Raw genomic sequence first — 27,194 nt, forward strand, 5'->3', positions numbered from 1 at the left:
CTAAAACTATTTGAGAGTCAAAAAAAAAGAAAATTAATTTGTTATAATTAATAAATATAAATAATTGTACTATTTTTTTATTAATTATTTTCTTTAATACTTAATAATTTTAATTTAATACTTAATTACATTGTAATACGACTTAATTATATTTAAAAATAATAATGTAAATTTGACTATTGGAATTCAAATAGTTCTCAGTGGTGAATTATTTTGCAAATAGTGCCAATAGGTTTTTTGGAGAATTCAATGCTTGAAAGAAACTTTTTTCCTATTGAGTGCATTTGACGAGCAAAAATCATTTTTTTTTCTTTTTTGTCATTTACTCAGGGCGTAGTGAAAATAAAGCGCGATGCTCATCGCTAGGACTATATTATAAATAGAAAAACGAAATTCTAAAGTGATTTGATATCACTGTTTTCTTTTTTTTTTTTAATTATAGAGACAATTCAATAATAACATTGAAAACTTGATAATATTATATAATTATTACTGCTTAGTTGAGAAAAATTTTAGATTGATCGAACAAAAAAAAATGGGAACAAGTTCTGCTTAAAAAGAAAGTGAAAATTCGAAATTTATTTTAATTCACATACTTTTAAGTGTTAAGAAAAAAAAAGTCTTTTTAAATCTATAAATATATATATTGCTTATTAATCTAGTTATTATTATAGAAATTAAATATTGTTATCTTATCTTGTGGATGATGAGCATCGCAAACGAGATTGAAAATTAATTCAAATGACCAATGATTCAATTTCTTTTTGTTTCGTCAAATCAATGTAAAAAAAAAAAAATCTTCATTTTATTATAATAAAAATAGAATGTTTTCGATTATAACGAAATTTTCGAATCGTATCATTTAGAATTCAGCTCATCGTGATGGGAACAGAAAGTTATTTACAAAAAAAAAAAACTTATTTAGTGTTTGCGAGTCGAGCGATATTTCACGAATCGAAATTTTCCATTTATTTTCGAAGACAAAAAAAAAAAATGTAATTCTTTTAGAACAAAAGGGAAATTAATCTCCGTTGGCGAATGGCTACTTAGTCCACGAGTCTTAATTAATTAAATTATATTAATTACTATACGCTAATGAACAAGGAGAAGCCATTGACAAAATTCAAATTGTTTATTCATAACAAATTTTTTTTTTTTAAATACGTAAATTTAATTTTTTAATCATTTAATTATATTAATTAATTATTTAACAAAGTTAATTTATTCCGCTACTCAAATAAAAATTGACAATCAGTAGGGGAATAAATTAAAAACAAAAAGTTGTTTAAATTCTTAAATTATTGTTTAATTAATTTAATAGAAAATTTTAATAAAAAATTTAAAAAAAAAAAAAAGTAAAACAAAATTCAGTTTAAAATTATGTCGATGGCTTTTTTTTTTATTATCCTTGGAAAAAAAACCTAGCTCTCCGTTAACGATAGCCTAAAATATTTTTCAGTAATTTTTGCAATATTATCAATTTTAAATTATTAACTATTATTATTATTATATTGAGAAACGTGTCTTTTATTGGCAAATAAAGTACCATTTTTGGCGCGAATCGAGCAGGTATTTTCGATCGTGCACAGAAGAAAAAAAAATATAAATAAAAAAAAACCTAGTAGAATTGCACTGCGTTAGTAGACACGATGTACTTTAATTATTGCATTAAAAAAAAACAATTATATATTGAAAAAATAATCTCAGTACTAAAGAAAAAAAAAAACTACAAAAAAAAAAAAATACAATGATAAGACTCTGGTCAAGCTGAAGCTATAAGATTTTAATAGAGGTGTAAAATATCAAGATGGGCAAAAGTCAAGTAATTTTATTATTTGCCGTGAACTTCCTCGTTGAAAGAGTTATTAAAATAAAAGAAAAATTTTTTTAATTATGAATTAAATTTTTTTTAAAATTGATTTTATTTTAATAGCTCTTTCATTGAATTTTACTATTCATCTTCTTGGATCTTCAGCTGGCGTTGTGAACAAGTTGTATGTGAGAGAGAATGATAAAAAAAAAAAGAAGCTTTTGTCCATTTTATCACAAAAGCAATAATGTAACGCGCACATTTTCGAGTCACGATTTAAAAAAAAAAAAAAAAGCGTTTAATTTGTATGTATTATAATGTATGGCAGATAAAGAAATAAGAAGATGAAGAGGAAGTTTACGAATTGATGATGATAATCGACGCGAAATTCAGTTCGCTCGATTATTTACGAGATGGAATATCGAGTTTCCTGAAATTCTGTTAGCGTCTCTAAATGTATATTAAAACGCGATCTTATAAATATATTATACATACATATAAATATATATATATATTATATATATTCTGTTGATTGTACATTAAAAATAAAATTAAGTTATCCTAGAATTTAAAAAGCATTGTTTTTTGGCGCTTTTAGTTTTTGAATTCAATCATTTTTTGTAAAATCAAAATTCATTTTTGCCAATTTTTTAATGAGAAGTAGATGGTAAATAAAAAAATATACATTTGGTACACAACTTTGTATTTTTGAATACAAAATATATCTATACATAATAATATTAATAATAATATTAATAATAATTTGACGTAATATAACATATAATTCAAACCCACGTGGCAGTTTATCGATTTAAATCTTAAAATAAAAAAGAGTCCTTTTTTAAAAATGCTTAAAGTCCAAAAAATTTATTATAATAATAATAATAATTTGGGAAAAAGGAAAAAAATTAATTGACAAAATTGATAAATTCATAGCCCATTATAGAATTTCAAGGCTAAAATTCTGTACGCGTAGAATTTAAATTAGATACATATTTAGAAATATATATATATTTTTTTAATATTTATAACTTTACTTACAAATTAATTAAAAACAAAATTTAAAAATCTCTGAGAATAATGTGCTGTCACATTGAAAAATTAAAGGTGTTATTATAGATTCTATCATATAGATTACACAGGTCGATAAATTCAAAAAAAAAAAAAAAAAACATTTCAGAAGAAAAACATTTTAAAGCTAGAATTATAAAAATAAATCTTAATTAATAAAAAAAATGGTAAATTTAAAGTAATTTCCCGAAAAAAAAACAAAACCCGTGAAAATTTATCGACACCGATTTAAAATTATTATTTACCTTTTTTAAAGGTAAATTACAAAAAAAAACCCTTAACATTGAATTATTATAACATTAAAACCATATAATTTTTTTTTTTTAAATTTATAGTGGCACAGTAAATCAAAATCTTTCTTTTTTTAATTGTCCTAAAAGAAAATTAAAATTTTCTATTTAATAACTTCTTTTTTCTTTCTTCGTGCTATTCTATACTTTTTTTTTTTTGAATTCTTTATAAAATATTGGAGTAATTGAAAGTCTATATAAAAAGAAATATTTCTCCATCAACAATTAGAAAGCACGAAAATGCCAATAAAGCACAAAAAGTAGCCGTTTATATATATAATGAATTATATAATTTTCTTCAAAATTTCTATTATTTAATTTAGACGAGATTCTGGTCCAATGATAATATATCGGATTCCTGTAGATATTTTGGAATTTCAAATGGCAGGATATCAAAATTTGTTGTTGACATAATTGTTGGCCAGTCTCTGTTTATTCGATTTGAATTATCATTTTTCAAATTTTTATTCATTTGATTTTGAACGTCATTTGGTGATGATAACCATTGTGAAGAAATTTGTTTTCCTCTTTTTCGATTTAAATTCAAATTTGATATATCATTTTTTCCTAAGAGTTGAGGATTTATCATTTCACAATTTTGCATCGATATGTCCTAAAACAAAATTAATAATCAATATAAGATATTTACAATTTACTTTAAAAAAAAAAACAAAAAATGCGAAAAGTTGTTATTAATTTTCTCCATTAGTTCTGTAAATAAATATTAAAATAATAATATTAATTATTATTAATAATTAATTTACAAAATTAAATGATTCAAAAAATCAAATTGTTATAAATAATATTAAAACTAAAACATTCATACAAATTTTTTTTTTTAAATGTCAATTTTTCGCATTTTGTGGCTATAAAATATAAAAGAATTTGAAAAAAAAGAAACCTTCCAAGGCGAACGAGCAACACGCATATTTTTTTTTTTTCTACTTAAAATGGAAATTACTTAACCTAGGTAGTGTGATGGTAGAGAAATTCCAATCGCACTTCAAAAACGGTAAACGAAGAATAGCTGCTGCATTTCTCGAGGAAAACGAATGAAAAGCGAGGAGAAGGAAAAAAATAGTCAATATTTTTTAATTATATAGTCTTAACAAAATTACTTATATATTATAACTATCTCTCTCTCTCTCTTCACGTTCCTCTTTTTTTTCCCCCACAATTATTTTCTTCTTATTCATCCTGATGAAGCGAAGTTTCGTCACAAAAAAAAATAAATTATATTACAAAAATTATTTTTCACATTAACAATTTCAACCTGAAATTAGAAACAAAAATTCCGCGTACTTATTTTTTTTTTGTATTAAAGATAACTTAATTATAAATATTTCTAACTACAAATAATAAAATCATAAAGAACGTATATTATATAACAATTATAAAACTAGGAAAATGGAAAATTGAGGATTTTTAACATTCCAAATAAAATGTAATATTTTTTTTTTAACTAAGGGATCTTGGGAGAATGGCTAAAAAAGGAATTGAAACGCAGCAGACCTGATTATTTTGGTGATCATTTTCAGTATATTTCAATAACGATTGATCAACAGTAATGATAAATATATATACATCTTAGAGAGCTGAACGATTGATAAAATTCGACAGTCTCGATTTGAAAATTCGGGTCAAATTTTTGTTTTTTAACGCAAAAATTCCAATTTTTTTTATATATATATATAATTTAGAAAATTTAATAGTGAAGCCAAATTACAACTCGTAATGAATATTTTATCTTTGTTTCCGATTCTGTCGAATATATATTATTAAATTAAAATTTAATTTAAAAAAAAAATGTACCGAGCTGCACACTGTTATCCTTTTTTCTTTTTTAATGGCAGTCAAGAGCTTTTTGAGTTTAAACAAATTTACACTCGAATTCAATATTAGTTTGAAAAATAATTTTTTTTAAAGGGATAATTTTTTTTATATACACAAAGAAATTATTTTTAAAATGTCATTTATAAAGAAATAATTCTAAAATCTTTTGAGCATTTTTTTATAAAACATTTAAATTTGCTCAATTTTAAAATAAAATATATTCGAAGTCTCTGGACGTTTTTAAATATTAAATTAATATTTATTCGAATTCGTTGCACTGATGATAAAAATTTTATTCTCGCACTAAAAAGTGCTTTAATAAAATTGGCAGTGTGCGGTCGATCGCTTTCATTTGTGATTTTTTTGTCTATTATTAGCGAAAAATTCTAGAATTAACACCTGATGTTATCGGATAAATTTTTTGAGAGTGATAAAAAACTTCTGTAATACGTTGGAAAAAGTTCGTTTCTCTATATTTTGAAAAAATATTTTAATTTTATTAAAAAAAAAAAAATTTTCCATTTAAATTCAGAAACCTCTGTTATATATTTTACAAAAAAAAAAATATATACGGTTTCTTGAATAATAATAATAATATTTGGTTATTAGTCTATAGGGTTTCTTTTTATTATCATTCTAGAACTCTACTTTTTTTTTTTATGCTTCTCGTCATAATCGAAAAAAAATTTCTCCTCCAAGGAAATTAAACACAAAACTATTCTAAACGAATATTTTTACAACAGTTATTTCTTCATATTTTGAGATTTGCATACGTAGTTAATTTTCTATAAAACAGAAATAAAATTCGTCGCAAAATTCTGAAAAAAAATTTCTCTAATTTCAATTATCATTTTTTTTTCGATTCTTCAAAAATCTAAAACAAGATTTAAAGCAAATTATCCGAATTTCTTAAGCTTACTACGATCTTCAGTACGAGAAGATTGAAATGCTATTTACAAAAAGAAAATTAAAAAAAAAACATCGGATTCTCTCAATTAAAAAAAAAGAATATCACGAAATTCTTTTATCGAGAATCAAATAATTAAAAATTCCAAAAAATTGGTAAAAATTTTTTTTGAAAATTAATTATTATTCAAATAATTAATTTTCTTAACGAATACTATTAAAATTGATCTAGTGTTTTTAAAAAATATTGATATTAATTAATTATCGTCTCGAGAGAGAAAGAGAGAAAAAAAAAGAAAAAAAAAAAAATAATAATCACTTGCTCGTGATGCCTTTGGAAGGTTTCGGCTTCGTTAGGCAAACATATCCGGCACTCACGTCGCAACCGGAAACAAGAAGGTTCATGAGAACGCTGTTCGATTGTTGTGACGTGGTGGATTTCGATGCAGTGCCTTGTTGTTGTAATTTAACAAGGTCACCGCAACCACCGCCATCATCGTCATCGCCACCGTAATCAATATCAATCCCACTACCACCACCACCATCACCACCACCTACGCTAGAATCATCCTTTGATAGTAGTAGTCGTTCTCTCATATCCAATTGATTTTGCCAATGTTTTGACATATTATCCGATGTTACCAAACGTTGAAGAAGTTGACTGCCTTCTTGCAATTGATTCGTTATTATTTGGTTGTTTTCAAAATTTTCAGCTCTCTCACATTTGATACGCTTGTATTCATTCTCGGACTTGATCGAATAACCGTGAACTCGTTTATTTGACCGCTCACTGCAGAGTCGATCTGACTCAAGTTCTTTGCCTAGGAAAAAGTAGAATTCGCAAATAAATTATGGGGGAAATTTTCAGGCTTTTTTTTTTTTGACTTTTTCTCATTGTTGAAGAAAATTTTTTAAAATAGAATTTTCAAATTGTAAAATTTAATTTTCAAACGCGATTAATTCAATTTTCATACATAAAGCCTTAAAATTTCAAAACTAATAAAATCGACTCTTACAACGTAACATACAATGGGGAAAAAAATAATGAAAAATATGAAAACTCACCTTTAACTCGAATTTGACCAAGAACATGTGATGGATTGACCATGTCTCCTCCATGATCTTTGAATTTTCTTGCACTCGATTCATTCCTCAATAATTGTGCGAGACTCGAATTTTTCTTTTCTTCTATTAAATCATTATTCCTGAAATCCGAAAATTTAATCAAAATAAAATTTCTATTATGTAGAAAAAAAAATAATTTTAAATTAATTTTTCCTTTCTCCAAAAAAATTAAAAGCAATGAAAAATTGAAATTTGAATATTAAATTATGAAAATTCTAACCATTTCGATTTTTTGTCGTTTAATTGTGTTGGTCCCCACATGACCATGTCATTATTAATAAGTAATTCTAGTGCTTCGTCCTGATCGGACATAGGAATATAAGGTGCTCTTAGTGCTAATTCATCATCAGCCATAACGTCCGTTATACTTAACATCAACATTTCATCTTCGGAAAATCCATTCCCACTTCCGCTTGGACTACAAAGTGAATCTATACTTCGCTCTGGACTCTGAAAAAAATATTAATAGAATTTTTCTTCATTAAAAAAGGTAATTTAATTTTTAAATAAAATTTTCTTAACAAAAATAAAAAAATGTTACACTAAAATTGAATTTTAAAAATTGAAAATTTTACCCTGCTAAGAGTTGGTGAATAAAGTTCAGTACTACAACTCCCTCGACTTGGTGAATCACGATAAATAAATGGATCACGATCTTGAATGGAAATATCAAGATCCTTATTCTTGAGGGAATCACTGAGAAGCTCCTGATTTCTGAGTGCAGAATCCGTGAGATCACTTACTTCAGTTTGAAGTTCCGAACTCAATAAGGGACAGTAACTTTCATTTTCGAGGATAAATTCATCCAACATGTCCGAAAGAAATGGAGGATCCTCCAGTGGAACACAAACATCACCAGCCGTTGGTGCTAAATGTGTTAAATCCTCCGGTTCGTCTTTCAACACTGAAAATAGATAAAAAATTAAAATTTTACATAAATCCTCAAGTGATACTCGCTTGTTTTGTAAAACGACGCTTTTATCCAACTGCTAAAATAAATGACGTAGGAGTCTGCAAAACTGATGAATGAATCAATTTTTTTTCAAAAGAAAAGAATTTTGTTCTACTAAAGAATTTTTCAAATAAGAATCTAAGTCCTGACTTTGTAACTTTTTAAAATATTTATCAAAATTAGGTAAATTTTATCAGATTTACGAACAATTTCCAAAAAAAGAAATAATTTTTGCAATTGAAAAATTGTGAATTAAATTAAATAAAAAAAAAAAATTTCCTAACATGGTTTATTTAATTCAAAAGTTTAGAAGCAGTGTTATCCTATTAATAATGGAAAGAATCGAAGATATTGAAATCTAAAAAAACCGCAAATGTAAATTAAAAATCTAAAACCACAGATATTATGAAGATTATGAAATATATTAAAAATTAATTAAATTACACTATGAAGCAAAAAAGCACTGATTTTTATTTCAAAATTAATTTTTCCCTGGACAATTTTGTTTTTTATTTTAATATTTGAAAAATGATTTTAAAAAAAGAATTTAAAAAAACGTTTATTTTTATTAAAATTGTATGATGAAATGAAAATAATTTAAAAATGTTTAGCAATAAAAAGAGAATTAAAATAATTGTTTCTAAGAACTTACTGGTGAGGCCAGGTTGATCTTCACTATAAGTAAGAAAGCCCGTGTTCATGTCCTCGGTACGAGGAGCAAAAATACTTGCTGTTGCTGTTTGCGATAGTGGAAGTTGACTAAGTTGATCTTGATTAATTCCAAAAGCCGTTGATGTGGGAGGAAAATAGGGATAATTTTCAATATTTTCACCAATTGAACGAATTGGTTCCAATTCTTCTTCAGATTTATCCTAAAATAGAAAAACAAATTTATGAGCTTTTTTTCAAATTTCTCTTAAAATTTTACTATTTCTTTTTTTTTTTCCAAATATTTAATACCTGTTCAGAAATATCGTTTTCTTGATTTAAAATTGATATTTCTTTCAATTGATTATTATTATTATTTTTCGTAACAAAATTCTCTTCGGTTTCATTGATTAAATCATTGAAAATATTTTCATCTTTCTTATTTGATTCCTCCAAAAATTGACGTCCTACTTGTGGTTTGACTATTTGAACTTTTGGTGTTGGACGTTGTTCCAAAATATTTCTCGATTCCAAAAGATCAACTATCTCCAAAAGTGGAGGACGTAGATTATTGTCAAGCGCTTTCTCGTTTATTGACACTTCTCTCGCCTCAAGTTGACGAATGCTGTAAATTTCATCCTCACACTCCACTCCACTGGAAAAAAAAAGAAAAAAAATTCATTATATATTAGAAATTTTTGTAAATTAAATATTTTGTAAAAAAAAAAGAATTTAAAAAAAATTAATATAATAAGGGAAATTTTTCCTATGGGAAAAATTAAATGAGTTTATAAAAACAATCGAGTTTATTGATTTTTAAGAGATGAGGGCAAAATCTGATGCAAAAATCCATTTAATATATGTAACTCTGACGCAAGCACCGCTTGCAAATCGAGGTCTAAACTGTCTTCAACCGGTTGCAACTATCTAATAACTGTTTAAAATTGACCCTTCCAAGATATAATTCACGATGAAAAAAACTGGTCCATTTCCGATAATTAATCCATATTTAGGAATTTTTTTTTTTTTGTCATTTTTCGTATTTCCATACATATTTTAAAAAAAAAAAAAACTTTCTTATTATCAAATAAGTAAAAAATTAACAATAATAATTTTCAATAATTATTTTTTATTAAAAATTATTTGTTTAATAATGAAAAAAAATGAAGAGTTTTGAAAGTTTTTTTTTTCTTTCTTTACTTGGAAAAAAAAAAAAATCATGAGTTTCCAGTAAACTTTTTGATTGCAGTCGATGTTATAAAAGAGAGCCGAAGGCAAAATTTAATTGGGGGGTTTAAAGAAACGAAAGATAAATAAGGTTCTTTAAGGATGGAGATTAAAATCTTTTGAACCCTTGGGTATACTCGAGTGGTGCAACTCCCGGTAACAACTAACCAAAGATTTCATTTCGATGAGCAGGGACTGTGTACAATGATGATGAAATCCTTGCTGGCCTGGTTGCGCATGATACATATATATATATAATAAATTAAAACAAAGTCCTTTCGATTTTCGAATGAGAATAAATATTATTAATTCTCTTATGTAATTAGCATAATAATAATAATAATAATAATAATAATAAAATAGTAATAATAAAAAAATATCAAATATTAAAAAGAGAAATTATATTAAATAAAAATAAAAAAAATTATAGAAATAATAATTATGAATTTCAGATTTCAATTTTTTTTTTAATTCCTCAGTGAAAATTATTTTCTATTGTCAGACGATTAAAATTTGATAAATGTAAATTTTCAAAAAAAAAATTTAATAATTAAATTAACAAATAATTGACATTAATTTCTATTTTGACTAAAAATGCAATGTTCAATGAAACGATTTGTCCCATTTGCGCAACTATATAGTACTTAATAAGTCAATTGGGATCGTGCTAGATGGATTCTCATACAAACGTAAGATAGTATTTTGCATAGTGTCATATATAGACACTTAAAAATTCTTTTCGGAAATAATTTCTATTGGAGGTTTTTTTTTTATCCCCTTTACTTTTTTAAATTAATTTTTTTGCAAATATCTTTTTCTATTGGAAAATTAAATTTTTTTTTTCCAATTGTTTTAGAAAAAAATAACGATATTCAACTCCTGAGAAAAACAATAATTTTTTTAATTTACTATTTTTGTATAAAAAAAAACAGTTTCTGTTTCTAAAGTCGTTTTAAAATCTCCTAAAAAAATGGTTTTTCAAAATATTTGGTCTTGTTAAATATTTCATTAATAATTAATAATTAATAATTAATAATTAATAAATAAATAATTTGGATTTAATTTTTAATTCGATTACAATAAGAGATTAAAAAAAAAAAAATCACAAATGTTTCTATGTCTCTCATCGTTGAGACGATTAATTATAGAGAAATCAGATTTATTTACACATTTCCGCACATTCTAACTTGCTCTTATTGTAATTGGCAATTGCCCAGTATTTACAAAAGTTCATTTTAAATTCTTTTTTTTTCAAATTTTTTTGACATATTGATACGTGATCATTTAATATGAATTTTTTATTTTAATAAAAAAAAAATTATTCGAATAAATTTTTTTATAAAAAAATTAATTTATTTTTTATCTTAAAACAAAAAATTTAATTATTATCGAATAAAAATAATTGTCTACAATTTTTTTTTAAGTAAAAATATCCCTTTACCTTGATACTAATCTATTTGCTTAATGAGCCTGATCAAGAATTATTATTTGTAGAGCATAACGAGTATTAAAGTAACAATTTTTAATTTTTTATTCTTAATTGAATCTCGAAATTAAATAAAAATTGTTATTAATTATAATTATGTTAATATTATAATAATGTTTTTGTAAACTATAAGTCAATGATGAGGGTTAGAGCAGGTTAAATATGTATCGGTATTCGTTAAAAATAGAGTGACGGCCAACAGCCGGGCTAATCTTGCGTAACAAAAACACGTGGGTCAGTTTTTCTCTTCGTTCTTTTTCCCCAGCGGAAAATTCACATTAAAAAAAAAAATCCTCTCAATGAATTAAATATTTTAGAAAATTAGCTTCCTCAAAATTTTTATAATAGAAGACTTCCTCTCGTATATTTAATTAGAAGCTTGATTATTATTTGTCAACATTTTCTGAATTCAATTCTTTAACGATTCATCTTAATCAAACAATCTAATTATTTGATTAGTCCACTTGGCTTCTTGACAGACAAAAATGACACCCAATTCTTAACTGCAAAACAAAAAAAAAACAATAAACACTACGAATTTCTAATTTTTTATTTTGAAAAACTAGAAAATATTTCAAATTTCGTAATAAATTTATATTTTTCAAAATTAAATCTGGAAGAGGTCCAAATAATTTTGAAAAAAAATTTTTTTTTTCTCTCTTTTTGAGTGAAAAAAATTTTTGAATTTCAAAATTTTTCCAAAGACAAAATTTAGAAAAATATGAAAAAAAGGAATGACAAAAAAAAATTGTAAAAATAAAATTAGAAGACGATCTTCTTATCAATTGAAGAATCCAAATGTAATATTGTATAACCAAGAGGTCAAGAATTGAGAGATATGAATTTATCAAAACTATTTAAATGCCCATTAAAATATATATATTTAAATCCAGTGGGTCTAATATTTAAATTAATTTTTTTATAAGAGACAAAAATGTAAACAAAAATTCATGATAATAAAATGGAAGATAAAATTTCAGAATTTAGAATCTTTTCCCCCCCCAAAAAAAAAAGTTTGATGAAACTAGAGCGAATATCGTCGTTTCAGGGATTATAGCAAATTTTTACGTGACTCCTTCACCCCCGAGGGGAATATTACGATCTCTAAATTACATTCGAAGATGGGATGTAATTTTCCACAGCCATCAAAATCGAAAATTTATCTTTTTTTTTTTGTATTGAACCTTTTTTCACCCCTACGAAAATTTCTTTTTATTGATCTTTCTTTTCTCACAGAAAGAAACAGATTTCTTTTTTTCTATTTCGAATTCTTATGCAAAAAAAATTATTTTGTTTTTTTTTTTGTTACATTAAGGGCGAATTTTATATAATCAAATGATGAATATAATACTGATTGTGACGAGGCCGATCGTTTATTTTCTATATGGTTACAATCGATTGCGAGAGAGCAATAGACATATATAGAGAACTTGAGTTAATACAAAATGAAGCGTGAGTTCTTATGTAAAAGCAACGCGACTGTATTTCAAAAGCAATTAACGAACGTTTGCCAATTTTCAATGGAGCACAAAATATATATCGACCTTCTTCCATTATTTTCAATTTTTTCATGATAAGCATTTGCAACATGATAACAAGCGTCATACGACATTGTTATAAATCTACATTTCTAATCGGACGATTTGAAAATAGTTTTCATCTTTAAAAAAAATTCCCTCAATTTTAAATTAAAAAATTATTTCAAAATTTTTTTGAAAATCTCAAAAGAACAAATTTTTTACAAAAAAGGGGTAAAAATTATTTTCTCAAGATTAAATAATAAAATTTCAAATTTTTTGGCAAAAAGATGTCATTTAACAAGAATAGAATTAACGACAGGTTTTCTCGGGAAAATTTAAATAAATCAAAATTTTACCTAAGACTCTGCGTCGGAGAATACAAACTTGTTTTCTATTCACATTTATCTCAAAAGCAATTTTCTTTAATTTAAATTCGCGATTATAATGATGAACAATGATTATAAAAATAATAAGGAAAAAAAAAATTACTAATGACAAAGCAATTTTCAATTTTTTTCACGATTGGCAAAAATTAGAAAAACCAAAAAATATAAATAAATAAAAAATATTTAGAAACGAAAAAATGTTTTAAAAAAAATTACAAAAGGTAAAATATAAACTTTTATATAAAAATATAAATAGAAGTAATGATTCTCGTTATTTAATAATAGTAATAAAATTTAAAAAAAATATTTAAAAATGACAGGAATTTTTAGTCTCTTGTTTTTAATAGTTCTATATGACGTTCACGAAAGCTACACGTGGAGTTCTTATTATTTAACACCGGTTATCAGAGCTTAAGCCAACTCCCTTCTTTTCCCTCTTTCCCCTCCATAATACCTCGATTGTAATTTATAATCCTCACATTATTCCACGAACAAAAATTACAGCGTAAAAAACAAATCTTCAAATCCAACTAGTTTTTTCATTTTTCTTATCATATTATTTTCTTCCGTAAATAAAAAATTCTATCGTTTTTTTTTTTTATAGAATCCTGCGGATTAATTGAATCCAAAAGGTTTTTTAAAAATATTTTTCTATGTGAAGAAGAAAAAAAAATTTCATCAAATTCTCAAAATCGATTACCATGAGGTCTTTCTCTTCTTTCTTTCATTGTTTTTTGCAAAAAAGATTTTTTTTGCCAATCGTTGTCCCCGTTGGCTCGTGTAAGCTGAATTTAAAAATATCTATTACTTCGATACGTCACGACACTTCTTTTTTCTTTTCAAATAAAGAGTATTTGTAAAATTAAAATCACGAAAAATTTTTTGCCTCTCAAATTGTCCCTGAAGCGTCTCCCACGCTTGAATCAAAACACTGCTCTTTCTCTTCTCTCAAAGATCATCATACAGCTTCCCGCCACATATTTTGTTTTCACCTATATAGTTAATGATCTAGTTTGAATTAGACTTTTCATTCTCTCTGTCTCTTTTGCGTCTTTGTCTTCTTCATATATCACCCCTCGGTACTTCGACTTAACTTACATAATAACAACTTATATTTATATATTGTCTCTTTCTCTCTCTCTCTCTTTTTCTCTTTCGGAGTCACAAATGTAAATTGATGTCACAATTCTCTGGCGATTTAATGAAAGGGATCATCCAATAAAACCAGACACTTGTCTCTCTTTCGTTCGATCACCTCCCAAAACACCTTATTCTTCAGACACAACTCTTGTGATGGCCTTGAATTATTTTATTTTCATAAATTATTTCTTCTTTAATAAATAATTATCATTCTTTATTTGATAATTTCTCCTCAATTTTTAAAATTTATTAATTCTCAATGGAAAAATATTAAAATTCCATTCTTTTTTTTATTTCCAAAAATCACTGACATTTTCAAATTAAAATTGAGATCAGCTGATCAGAATCCATCAGCTTTAAAAACACTCTTGTGTTTGTTTTAAATTTCAATTTTCTCTGATAAACACTTTTTTTTTCTAAAAGGAATAAATTGACAAATAATAATAATTAAGGGAAGGAATAACAAGGGAGGGAAAAAAAAGTTTTTTTTTTTCTCAACGTATTCGCGCACGCACTTTTACCACTGTCTTGTTGAACTGAAAATTCTGTGAGCTTCTGGTGAAGAGAGATGCCCGAGAGAGAGAGAGAAAAAAAAAAAGAAGAGTGAGTGTCACACAGGCGCACATCAACTTCAAAAGTACTCAGACTCACATGCTCGATGCTCTTTAGGTCGCACGCGCGTTGTTTCGTAACTCCCTTCTTTCCAAAGCAGAATATTAAACTGCATAAATAAATTGAAAAAAAAATATTTTCAACTATCAAATCAGAGAATTATTTTGATTTTTTCTTCTATTTCTTCATAAAAATAAATTTTGTTCTGATTGAAAAAAAAACACGGCTCCACACTCTTCGATCCAAATGATTTTATCTCGAATGATAACTGGTCTCAAAGAATTGATGCTGGCGCAATATCTGCATTGGCGTCGAGATCAAGGTCAATCAGAGATTCATAGAGATGCTGCATTAGAATAGATCTCTTCGTTGTCTTGAAATTTTTTTTTTTCTAAAATGATCAATCAGTCCCTTGAAAATTATTAAAATAATTAGTACACCTTTTGCAAATAAATTTTTTTCCAATTAGGATTTCATTAAAAAAAAAAATTTGTAAATTAAATTAGAAAAAAAAGAAATTTCAATTTCCCTTCGTGGGAGAGATGATAATAAGGGAGGAAAATTTTTAAAAATGAAAAAAATTTTTTGTGTGAGGGTCGAAAACAAAAACTAAGGGTTTCGGATCCTTAAATAGAAGCCTCTAAAAATTCATCTTTCTTGGTTTCTCGTATTTCCCTCTAATTTATAAATGACACACTAAGGGAAAAAAAAAAATATTTCAAAAAAATTCGAGATGCAAAAGGAAAATGGAAAAAAAATTCAATGTGTTAAACACGTGATGAAAAATGGGTCCAAAATAGCGTGACGTGGAACAGTCCCTAAAAACGCCACGTGGACACGTACAATAATAGAATATAATTTTCAAGTGTTGAGAATTCTCACCATTATAAGTGTTGACAAAATTATGCTTACTCAGCAAATATTAGAATATTCTTAATTTTTTTTTTTTTATCACCCATACAAAAATTATTCCATTTTATCGTAATTATAATTCTTTTTCAAAATAATTACCCAAAAAAAAATAAATCGCTTGTCCTATTTGCTAAACAAATAAATAATAATTAATAATTAAAAAATTAACAAAAAATTTACTTTTTTTTCGGAGGGATTTTACGTAAAATTAAGTTAATTAATTCCTCATATATTTTTTCAAGCTTTCACTCAATATTTCATAAAATATAAATAAAAGGGGAAAAAAAGTCAATAATTCAAATTTGACAATAAATCAAATTACACCTTGTCATGTCCTAATATCATCAGGATATCGCTACATAATCTAAAGTAGTTATTTTTAGAAATCATAAAATCGAATTTCTTTTTAAGTAAAAGATATTAATTTTATTTACATATTTTTTTTTGTATAAAAATCTAATTTTCTTCTCTAAATTACGTTGTCATTTTTTTATTTATTATTATTATTATTATTAATATTATTATTGTTATTATTATTATTATTGTTATTCTAATTAATATTAAAATTTTAATTTTGATTGTATTTTCATGATTGATGGTTTTTATTGAATTTGGCACAAATTAAATGTAAGTAAACTATTATGAAAATTTAGTCGATTGATATCGTTTTTTCTCGAATCGAAAATAATAATTTCCACTTATTTTTGTAACACACAGATGTGAATGACTATTCGATCGTTCAATTCACGTGACAAATAATATTCAAAGATTCCGCGTTTCCTTGACGTAACTCTTTGAATCGTTGCCAATGTTTATGCGAGTGTTAATGAAAAGATATTTTCTATTTCAACGCTTCCTCGCATGACAAGTAAACAAAAGTGTAATGAATACGTTTTAACAATTCGATATAGTTACAAAAAAAAAATTCTTTAATTAAATTCATTCAATTTAGAAATAAAAAAAAATAAAAAAAATTCATTAATTTATAAATCAAATAATAATGTAACTTTTTTTCTTTACTTCCTGTCATTTATTTATTAATTGCTAATTAATAATAAAAATTGAAAACTAATCAGAATTTCTCGATTTAAAAATATTTCATATAACTGCAATAAAAAAAAAAATGAGGTACAAAATTAGATGATGCTTTTGATTGACCCCAGTAAAAAAAAAAATACTCTTACTGTTAGGTTTTCGAACTTTGATCCCCTTTTGAGATAAATATCGCTTTATAACCGATGATAATATTATCTTAGTCTCTTAAATACTCTTAATACTCTCTTTAAAATTTTTAACACAAATTTATTTGTCTGATAAAAGTAGCAAAAAAATGCACTGAATTTATTAAAAGAATGCAAAATTTTATCAAAATTCATTTTACAAATTATTTCCTTTTACTCAACAATGTTTAATAAAAAAAAATTATTTGTTAATAAAATAAATTATTTAAAAAATCGAAAATGGAAATTTAAATAAAACTTCAAAAATATTTAGATAAATTTAAATTTGTCACGATTAAAAAAAAAGACAAATTTAATTCCAATTTGATAAAGTTCAAAGGTAATGAGGACAGAAATATGAAGGTATATTTAATTAATGAGAAAAAAAAAAATTTTTTTAATTAGCCATGTTGAGATGGAATAATTTTGTTCTATTTTCTATTACCTAATCTTACTCGAGAGCGAATACATTGTTTATAACTGATAACTCTGAAAAAAAAACTATATTTGCAATATCATATTTGTAATTCTACTTTAACGATATAAATTCTATTTTTTTGAAAAAAAAGAGGAGGCTAGTAAAAATAAATTACAATAAAACATGCGAGGAAATAAAATCCATTTGAAATATATAAAATTACTTTAAAGTATATTTAATACTTGAAAGATAAACTGAGTGTCATTGTTCTCAAGTCAGTATATTGTTATTCTCGGTTTTATGACAGGAAAAATAGGAATTGTTACATGAAACAAGAGTAGTGGAATCGCCTCTCTCTCTCTCTCTCCCGAAAGTCAGAACTGGTTAAAACGACAATCTATGTACACAGAAACATGATCAATAATACACGCGAGTCCTACTTTTTGCTCCTCCCTAAACCAATTCTAAAAAAAGAGAGAAAAAAAACAATTCTATTAACTAATTAATATCTAATCACTTTTTAGTTTACTTCTTTTTTTCGTTCGACTATTTTTCCAAAATTTATTATTTTCGAGAATCAGGATCGTGAAGAAAATTTTGTGACATGGAAACACTTTCCTTTTTATTTCCGCTTTCGTTTTCGGTATCAACTTCGATCGAAGAGGTTCTCGCTGGGCAAAAACAGTGAGGGGGTGGTGGTGGTGGTCTATCGATCAGAGTGAACTTCAACAACGTCACGAGGTCACGGTTTCACAATTCACGCGTGCGCTTAAATAACTTTGAGCAAAAATATCCGAAATTGGGGTTGAAATTGTGAATTGGAAAGAGTGGACGAAATAAATAAAAAATGAGAAATTTATTCACGCTCCAAAAATAGCTTCAACTTTGATAATTGATTTTTTCAAATCTCGAAAGAATCTACGAAGATTGTAAAATTATTATTATTAATTTATTATTGTTCAGTTTAAATACTGACAATTTATTTTATTAAATGACCTAGTGCTTGAAAAATAAATAACGAATTTTTACATTGAATTAAAATTATGAAAGAAAATCAAAATCTACTTACCTAACAATGTAGTTAACACATACGACAGACTGAGGCTTGTGCTGCTTTAAACAATAAATAAGAGTTGCTTGAGTTATGACCCACGCGTATCCTCCTTTTTTTCCCAAAAATCTGTAGGCCATCGTTTCACATTGTCCTTTGCTGAATACTGAAAATAGAAAATTTGTTTTAAAATTTATTTTTAACTGAAAATGAATAAAAAAAAAATTTTTTTTAAACACATTTCTAATAAGTTAATTCTAAAGTGTTAAATAGATAAATAATTTGTTTATCAATAATATTTACTAAAACTTATCAACTAGTACTTGATTCTAATTTATTTTTCAACATTCTGTAAAAAAAAATTTTTACAAACTGAAAAGACATTTCAGTTAAATATCATTAGAATTACATAAATATATTATTTTTGAAAATAATTATTCTAAAACCTTTCTGAAAATGAATTTAAAATTATTAAGAAATTGTAAATAAAAAATTAATTCTATTGTAATAATAAAATTTAACAAAAATACTCACGAGATTTAAATGATTTATTAAGAATTCCATTGTCCTGCGCGTGATAAAAATCAAAAGCAGACTGTCCTACTAATTCACTGCTTTCCCAGCCCAAATATTCAGCCAATCTGCAAAATTAAAGCAAAAAAAAAAATGTTAATTTAAAAAAGAAATATTATTAAAATTTACAATTTTTATTATTATTAACATAATTCAAAGGAAATTTAAATTTATTTACATATTAAATTTAAAAAAAAAAAATGAAAAAAGAAAATTAGAGGAATATATTGAAGAAGATAAATTTACTTTTCATCGGCATAGGTAAATTTCATATTGAGATTATGCTTTGAGAGAAATGTCTGTCGACCCAATGGCACTTCAATATTACTAGGATGTGGTACAGGACATCCTACCACGACAAGAGATGCCATTAATTCATTTTCAGTTTCCTCCTCGCCACCGCTTGCTTCGTTAGAACTTCCATTTTCTGTTTGAAGTGATTTTTGAATCTGAGGAGTCGAGACTATTTGCCCAGTGCAATGAATAACCTGAAATTACATTTCAAAAACAATTTTTATCTCAATTTGTTTTTCTTTTTAGAAAACAAAAATTTTTTTCTTTATCTCAAGAGAAAAATAATTTTGACAATTAATATTTAAATATTTTATTATAATAATTATTCTTTTATTTTTTTTATTAAAATCGTCCTTTTCTTTTCGAAGAAGAAAATTTCATTTTATTTATATGCGCCCGTGATTTTTTTTAGAAGGAAAAAATTAATATATTTGTATTTTCCTCAAGAGGTAATAATAATAATTATTATTGCATTTGATAGATGGAATTCTTTTATCTCGGGAATATTTAGAGCATCATCTCTATATTTACCTTGTACGATGCACTCTTCAAATTAACTTTTCTTCCTTTGTTAGTTAATGTGCATTTTAATCGTAAAAAAAAATTACAAGATTGTTTCCCCGCCTCATCAAATTTTGTCGAGAGACTCTCACGTAATTCATCATGATCGCAAGGATGACTGTATTCATAGACACTTTGACCCATCATGTCCATCTAAATTAAAAAATTTTTATTAATATAATTTTTTTTTATTTCCTTTTAATTAATATTTAACAATAAAATAATATTATAATACTAAGAAAAATATTTTAAAAACTCTTTCGTTTATCGAAGTTTAGTTTCATTCTTTAATTTCGAAAAATTCTAAAAATAGAGAGCCCATTTGCATTTCAAAAAATAAATTCTTAAAAAAGATTTTGAAATCTTAAAACTAACAAAACTCGATAAGAGATTCTATAAAAACTTGGATAAACTTTGGCTTGGCAAAAAAAAAATTATTTTTAAAAAACTACAAACCTGTGAAACGCCCAGATATTCACTGACATTTTCGGAAAGATAAACCATATCACCATTGTTGGATAAAACCAACATAAATCCATCCAGTGCTTTGAGAAAAAATTCATCGAAATCTGATGGAGATTCTGCTTTTGACAAAGGAGTAGGAACTGTAACGAAAAAAAAGAACGAATAAATAAAAAAAAATTAGTAAATAAAGTTAAATTTTCTTTATAATTAAAAAAATTCTATTCACACGTGTGATATTCGAGCTTTTTAAAAATACATTTCTTTTTTTTAAAAACGTGACACAATTTTTTTAAATTTACATTAAATCCCGTTTATAATAAATAAAATTCGCTAGGCAAAAATTAAATATCTAATTTAATTCCGTTTTTTTTTGTACGGTAAAATTTTTTTTTTCCTCTTAAAAATTATCGAGAGAAATGAAAAATTAAATTTTTATTTTCTTACCACAATCGACTAAAGCGCGAACTTTCAAATAAGCAATTGCCAATCTCATAACACTTGCTTTATCTAAATGTGCAGCTTGTTCAGTTGTCATTGGAAGAACTCCTGCTAAATCTGTGAAGATATCTGTTTCTCGACTTCTTCGACATCTTGCAGCATCTCTCGATTTTTCCTTTCTCTTTTCATTACTCCTAGAAAACAAATTGACAATTAAAAAATTAAATAAATTTTTATTTCGCTTTCTTTTCTAATATATTTTTATTATAAAAAAAAATGAATAATATTTTCCTCTCAAATTTTATTATTTAAAAAATATTTATTCAAATTAATTTACTTCTAGAGAAAGAGTTGAAAAATTGATTTAAATTTAATTTTTCAAAAAAAAAAAATTAGTCTAATAAAATTATTTTACAATTGAAAGCAAAAAAAAATTCATAGCATCGACCTGGAAAATCTTATCTTTAAGTGTCTAATATTTGTCAAATTATCAGAAACGTGACATAGACGAAACCTGATAAGCGTATATGAATAAATAGTGAATTAAAATTATTTTTTTTTTCACTAAAAAAATTATTTTTATTTTCTATAATATTCAATAAAATTATTTTTCCCAAAAAAAAAATGGAAGAACAAAATTAAAAACGAAAAAATTTCTATTTTTCACGTACAAATAATCTTCGAAATCACTTTCGGAATTGAATATTATGTTGGAATTTCCTCCATAACAATCGTATGGATCAAAATGATAAAAATTCTCAGCACATGGCAAAACTGTCGATGAATTTAAATAATATGATGTATCATATAGAGGGCAATTATTAACTGTACAAGTGAGCCATCGTTCCTCAGTACAATATGAAAATGGCCTTTGACGAAAATTATTTTCACTTTCGTAAATTAAATTTTCATTATAATTATTTTCTTTTTGCGGAACGCGAATATCCTGACCAAAAACACAAAGACGATCTAAATCTTCTACATCAACTGGTCCATCACACCCTGGCAAATCGAAACAATAACGATTTTCCATTTCTTTTTTTATACATTAAAAAAAAAAAAATCACTCCCCCAACATTAATCCAATTGTCGTCATTATAAATCATTAAATCATTTGTGTTTACAAAAATTGATTAAAATCACCACTAATGATGAAATTTCCTTATACAAAAAAAATAAGAAATCATTGAAAATTGAATTCAAAAGAAAATAATGATTTTGAAACTTTTTCAATTTTGTTAATTACATTTTTTGTTTTTTTAAATATTTGGAACAAAGCAGATAATTTGACCCAGATTTTCATCATTATTATAAAAATGAAAGTAATATGTTTTGCAGAAACACGTCAAGAATGTAGATTAGTTATCGACCTTGTTAAATTTGATACAACTTTTTTTTTTTAATCTCTTTTTTTTTGTAATTAAAAAATTCTTTATTTTACATTTATAAGACTTGGACAATATTTAAGTATTTTTTTTCTTTTGAGTTAAAAATTACATTTACTTTTCAATAATAATTTGTTTCTTGGAATCATATTAAAAAGTGTCTAAGAAACGATTTTAAATCAATTAAGAAAATTTGAAAAAAAAATATTTTTTATTATTCAAAATTCAAAAAAGTCATAAATTTTCAAATAGAAAAAGTTTCACTTAACATTTCATTAATTACATTTAATTTTCAAAATAATTTTAATAACAAATTAATTTAATATTCAAAAAAAAAAAAAAAAGAATTAAAAAAAAATTGAAAACAAGTTTTGGACCGGTTCAGAGGAATCTTGTAACCAGCAACAAACTTGCGATCACTTCCGATTAATTTAAAACGCGCAAAATAAATTCGCGAGTCCACCTCTGATATTAAAAGTCCGAGGTTTAATTAACGACTAAATCCAAAAATTTCTAGATTTCTTCAATCCCAACTTGCTTCTTGATTTTTAGATTCTTATCAAAATGATAATAGAAGTCAATTGTCTTTGTTATCGATAAAGTGTCTGTACTTTCATCCACTCTGAGATTTCAATTTTGGCATTAAAAAAAATAATGAATGAATCAAAATAATAAAAAAAAAAAAACATCTTTTGAAGGGAAAATAATAATTATTAAAAATTATTTAATTATTATAATAATAAATTATAAATTATAAATTTAGATATTTTTAGAAATCATTTACTCACATAATAAAATAAATAGTGATAAAAAAAAAAAAATTCCATCAAATTGACAACAATAGAACAGTCAAGTATTGTTTTTGTTCTTGATGAATTTAAATCGAAAAAAATTACATTTATAAAGTGTGTGGCGTTTATAGCTATAGCACTGAAATACTAAACGGCTCATTAAAAAGAACTCATTGTTGATTATTTATCAGTGACGACAAATTATTGTGTTGTTACTTTAGAATGAATATACAAATAAAGTTTTTCATCATAATCTAATAAATAAAAAAAAATATAATATAGAATTTTGTAAAAAATTACTTTTTTCATTAAATTATTTTTCTCTTCATTTAGTCAATCATTATAATCAAAGAAATTACGTAATAAAACTACTTTTTATCTAATAAAAATATTAAATTTTCTTTCCTAGTAAAAAAAAAATATGTTTTTGTATTTATATTACCAAAACTGAATTTTTAAGTCTCAAGAATATTTAATTAAAAGTTTATTTAATATGAATAAATATTAGAGATAAAAATTCAAGAATGAAAAATAAAAAAAAAAATTTATTCTATATCACTAAAGACAAGTAGTAGGTCTATAAAATTCCCGATGAAATAATCAGTTAAGTGAAATTAATGATAGTTTCATTTTAAAAAAATTACATTTAATAGTCTATTGAGGTGAATAAACTTTTAATAAAATATTAAGTAACAATTTATAATAATTCGAAAAAGTTAATTAATTTTAAAATAACTTTCATATAATAGATTTTTATTATCCAGGAAAAGAATGTTTAAAAACTGCGTCATTTTTTCGCAAACAAAAAAAAAACCGTTTTTTATTCAAGGACAATATAGACATATGTATATATATCTATACATATATAATTGAAATTATTGAGTCTGCGGCAATGACTTTAATTATGTAAATAGATTCTATAGACAAATTAATTAATAATAAAAATGATTTTAGAATTTTCAAAATTTAATATATTTTTTTTTTTTCAAAAAGGTTTTTTTTAGTTATTTGATTCTTAAAAAAAAATTGTTATTCTATAATCAATTTAATGTGGCTCACATGTTTAAATAATCCACGAAATAATCACTTATTTGCACTTATGACAATTGAATAAATGGAATTTCAAAAAATTTTGTTTTTTTTTGTAAAAGTCAATAGAAAACGAGATTCTTCGATTATGGAGACTGTTGTATTGTGAATTAATCTTGTTCTGTGGGGATCAGTTTGAGGTGAAGGATTCAAACGGTACGGGGAGAACTTTTGACGTCATATAGAGACTGTTTACTGATTTGTGGCACGCGTGTGGCACAAACGAGACAAACTTATGACGATTATGACCAGAGTGTCTATAAAAGTTCTTTGTAAATACGATTCGATATTTTAAATTTATCTTTCTCTCTCTCTCTCGAAAGAGTGCCACTGACAGATAATCAGGTCGATTTTATTGGAATAAATTCTCATCAGTCACATCCTTTTTATTTGACCCGATTTTTTTCTTCTTCTTTCTCTCTCCCTTGTTCTCATAAATTAAAAAATTGTTTCGCACTCTAGAGTCTAATTCATTCCTCTCGTTCAATTTGCCACAAAGTCATTTTATTTTTAAAAAAAAAATTTGGTGCAATTTTTATTTTTACCAAAATGATAAATAGTTTGACTCGTGTAAAGAAGATTTATGTTAATTTTATGGAATAGAAGCAAAAGTATAAAAAAGAACAGGAAACTGAAAAATCTGAAAATAAAAAAAAAAATTAGAATGTAATTTTATTTACAAATTTTATTTTGAAAACTGATTCTATTTTTTTGGGGTAAATTATTTGATTTTAATTTAAAATTGCATGGAAAAGAAATTTTATTTTGAGATTCAATAAAGGGATTCTCGTTTTTCCTGCTCTGCTTCCTGCTTGTTTTTTTTATTTTTTTTATATAACTGGAGTCATCGCCCTTGTGAGATTCGAGATTAATTTAAAAAACAAAAATTATATTCTTTAAATTTAATTTCACTGTGAATAAAACGAAAATACAAATTTTAAGTGAAATTTAATTGAGTTAATTTTAGGATTAAATTTTTCTTAATCGCCTATAAGATATGAAAAATGAAAAATAAGATAAAGAAAGAAAAAAAAATGACTTTTTCAAAGTGTGTAGTTAATAATATAATTTGTGGAAAATTTTAACTTGCGAAAACAAAAATAATAAGGGTTTCATTTTTCTCATGTAAAATCTAAAGAGTGAAAGATAACACTTATCATTTATATAGTTTACCAAGAAAAAAAAAAATTAAACAGGAAAAGTCCTTTTTAACTGCAATGAAATTTCAAAATAGTCTTTAAAAAATAAAAAATAAAACTTACAAAAAGGTACAAAAAAATATTTTTTTAAACAGATTTTTATAACTTATAATTGTATCATAGTAAATAATAAATGATGGAAAATATCGTAAAGATAATAGAAATAAAAAAATACCTTCGCATATGATGAGATTGTGAAAATTATTACCTTCTTAGGTAATTCGTTTTTCTTTTTTTTTTATTTACTAAAAAGTACTCTTATTAATTTTTCAAGAAATTGAGATTTAAAATTTTATTAATTTCATTCAAGTTTTAGAAAAATTTTTAAAAATAAACAAGAAAATAAATTTCTAAAACTATTCATTAATTACAAAATATAATTATTTTAATCCTTTTTCATTATTTTGGTATTATTATTAAAAAAAAATAAAAATAAATAAAAAAAAAAACCTTCAAAAATTAAATTCAAGGTTTTAGCAACAAATATTATTAGAAATAAAGGTATGCCTTTAAAGCTCTTGGAAAGAAAACTTGGTCATGGTTCAAGAAATCCTTGAATTGTGAGTTTAATGAAAAACAATTGTTCACTTAATTTTTCTATAAACAAGAGTAACTTCTTTAATTTAAAAATATAATTTTCTCAAATAACATTTTTACAATTAATATGACAAAATATTAACATTTAAATTTTCAAATTCATTATTTCTTTTCTCTTTGTCTTTTATATTTTACAAAATCCACAACATTAATCATATAAGTAAACAAAGAAAATAATTGAAATAAATGATTTTTTTTAAAAACAATAAAAATAGATTTTTTAATAACATATGTTATATTCAGTTAATCATTATTTTGAAATTTTTGGCATATACAAGATTCGAAAGTAATGGAATTTTGTCAATTTAAAAATGTGTCTCTTTTACTACACTTTCAAAAAACATTAGGCTACCATCTTCTGAAATTTCCTTAATGAGAGCTAATTTTTTTTTTTTTAATAATATATACACATTAATACAAAAAGAATTGGAAACATATTTTTTTAAAAGAAAAGAACTTATCACTTTTTCTATATCAATGCAAATTGCATTGACTCAGAAGTGAATGACGAAAAAAAAATTTATTACGCATTCCACTAGAAATTAAATTTGTGAAAGTTTTGAATAAACTTGATTGCATCACATAGTGAAAACAAATAAAAGCATCAAGGACGAATTATTATTTTAAATTTCTGATATAAATTAAGAAAAAGAAAAATTATTTTAACTATCATCCCATCGATATTCCTAAGGAACACAATGGAATACTTGAGATTCATATCCAATATATACACATACATATACATTTTTACTAAAGTAATAAATTCAATTTACCTTTTTCTTTCCTTGGGCTTGTTTTTCTTAGTTTCCATCGTGATTTAATTATTTCCAAGTACGTTTTATGTAGACTTATTGTTGGAAAAAAAAAAAAAAAAATCAAGTCACTCACAATTTTTACTCCACACAAAGTTCACACTTGGACGCTTCAAAACTTTTTTTGTTTTTCCGTCAAAATTATCAATTTTCTATTTCTATCACTGTAAAATCGTGCACTTCAATATTATTATACAATATCGCAAAACAAAAACAAACCATTTTTCGTGAATCGTTGAACGCGTGTAAATAATATGGTGGTAATTTTTTTTTATGGTCACTGTTGTGATAATGTAGTAGTGGGGGAAATTTGGATGAATATGACGTCAAAAAAAAAAAAAACCATTAAAACAGATACAAGTGCTGCCATCTTACATCTTTAC

General features: G+C 24.7%; 1 protein-coding gene across 6 annotated transcripts; it reads right to left on the minus strand.

Annotated features, from left to right (window-relative positions):
• Positions 1 to 301: 301 nt before the first annotated feature.
• Positions 302 to 27,117, minus strand: LOC127280055 (hypoxia-inducible factor 1-alpha-like). Of its 6 annotated transcripts, none has more exons than XM_051302798.1 (14): positions 26,773 to 27,117; positions 20,945 to 21,132; positions 20,492 to 20,640; positions 20,006 to 20,188; positions 19,427 to 19,668; positions 19,142 to 19,248; positions 18,626 to 18,773; positions 8,948 to 9,290; positions 8,640 to 8,859; positions 7,611 to 7,939; positions 7,256 to 7,485; positions 6,976 to 7,115; positions 6,289 to 6,731; positions 302 to 3,784 (listed from the first exon to the last, which is right to left on the minus strand). In XM_051302798.1, the coding sequence occupies exons 1-14, from the start codon at positions 26,808 to 26,810 to the stop codon at positions 3,491 to 3,493; spliced, it is 3,054 nt and encodes a 1,017-aa protein (XP_051158755.1). In that variant the 5' UTR covers positions 26,811 to 27,117; the 3' UTR covers positions 302 to 3,490. The 6 variants fall into 6 exon arrangements, with proteins under 6 accessions (XP_051158755.1, XP_051158756.1, XP_051158757.1 ...); XM_051302799.1 differs by lacking the exon at positions 26,773 to 27,117 and adding an exon at positions 24,174 to 24,305; XM_051302800.1 differs by lacking the exon at positions 26,773 to 27,117 and adding an exon at positions 23,112 to 23,128.
• Positions 27,118 to 27,194: the final 77 nt, after the last annotated feature.

The sequence above is a fragment of the Leptopilina boulardi genome, unplaced genomic scaffold (genome assembly GCF_019393585.1).
Source record: "Leptopilina boulardi isolate dan_hultmark-lab unplaced genomic scaffold, ZJU_Lbou_2.1 LbouV2_229, whole genome shotgun sequence".
Classification (NCBI taxonomy): Eukaryota; Metazoa; Arthropoda; class Insecta; order Hymenoptera; family Figitidae; genus Leptopilina; species Leptopilina boulardi.

Excerpts from the sequence above, each read along its gene's own strand:
- LOC127280055 (XM_051302794.1), bottom strand. The coding sequence starts at position 21,971 with ATGGAAAATCGTTATTGTTTCGATTTGCCAGGGTGTGATGGACCAGTT. Across the intron at positions 18,774-19,141 it reads TAATAAATCATTTAAATCTC|TATTCAGCAAAGGACAATGT; the intron begins GTGAGTATTTTT and ends TTCTATTTTCAG. Across the intron at positions 6,732-6,975 it reads TGGTCAAATTCGAGTTAAAG|GCAAAGAACTTGAGTCAGAT; the intron begins GTGAGTTTTCAT and ends ACTTTTTCCTAG.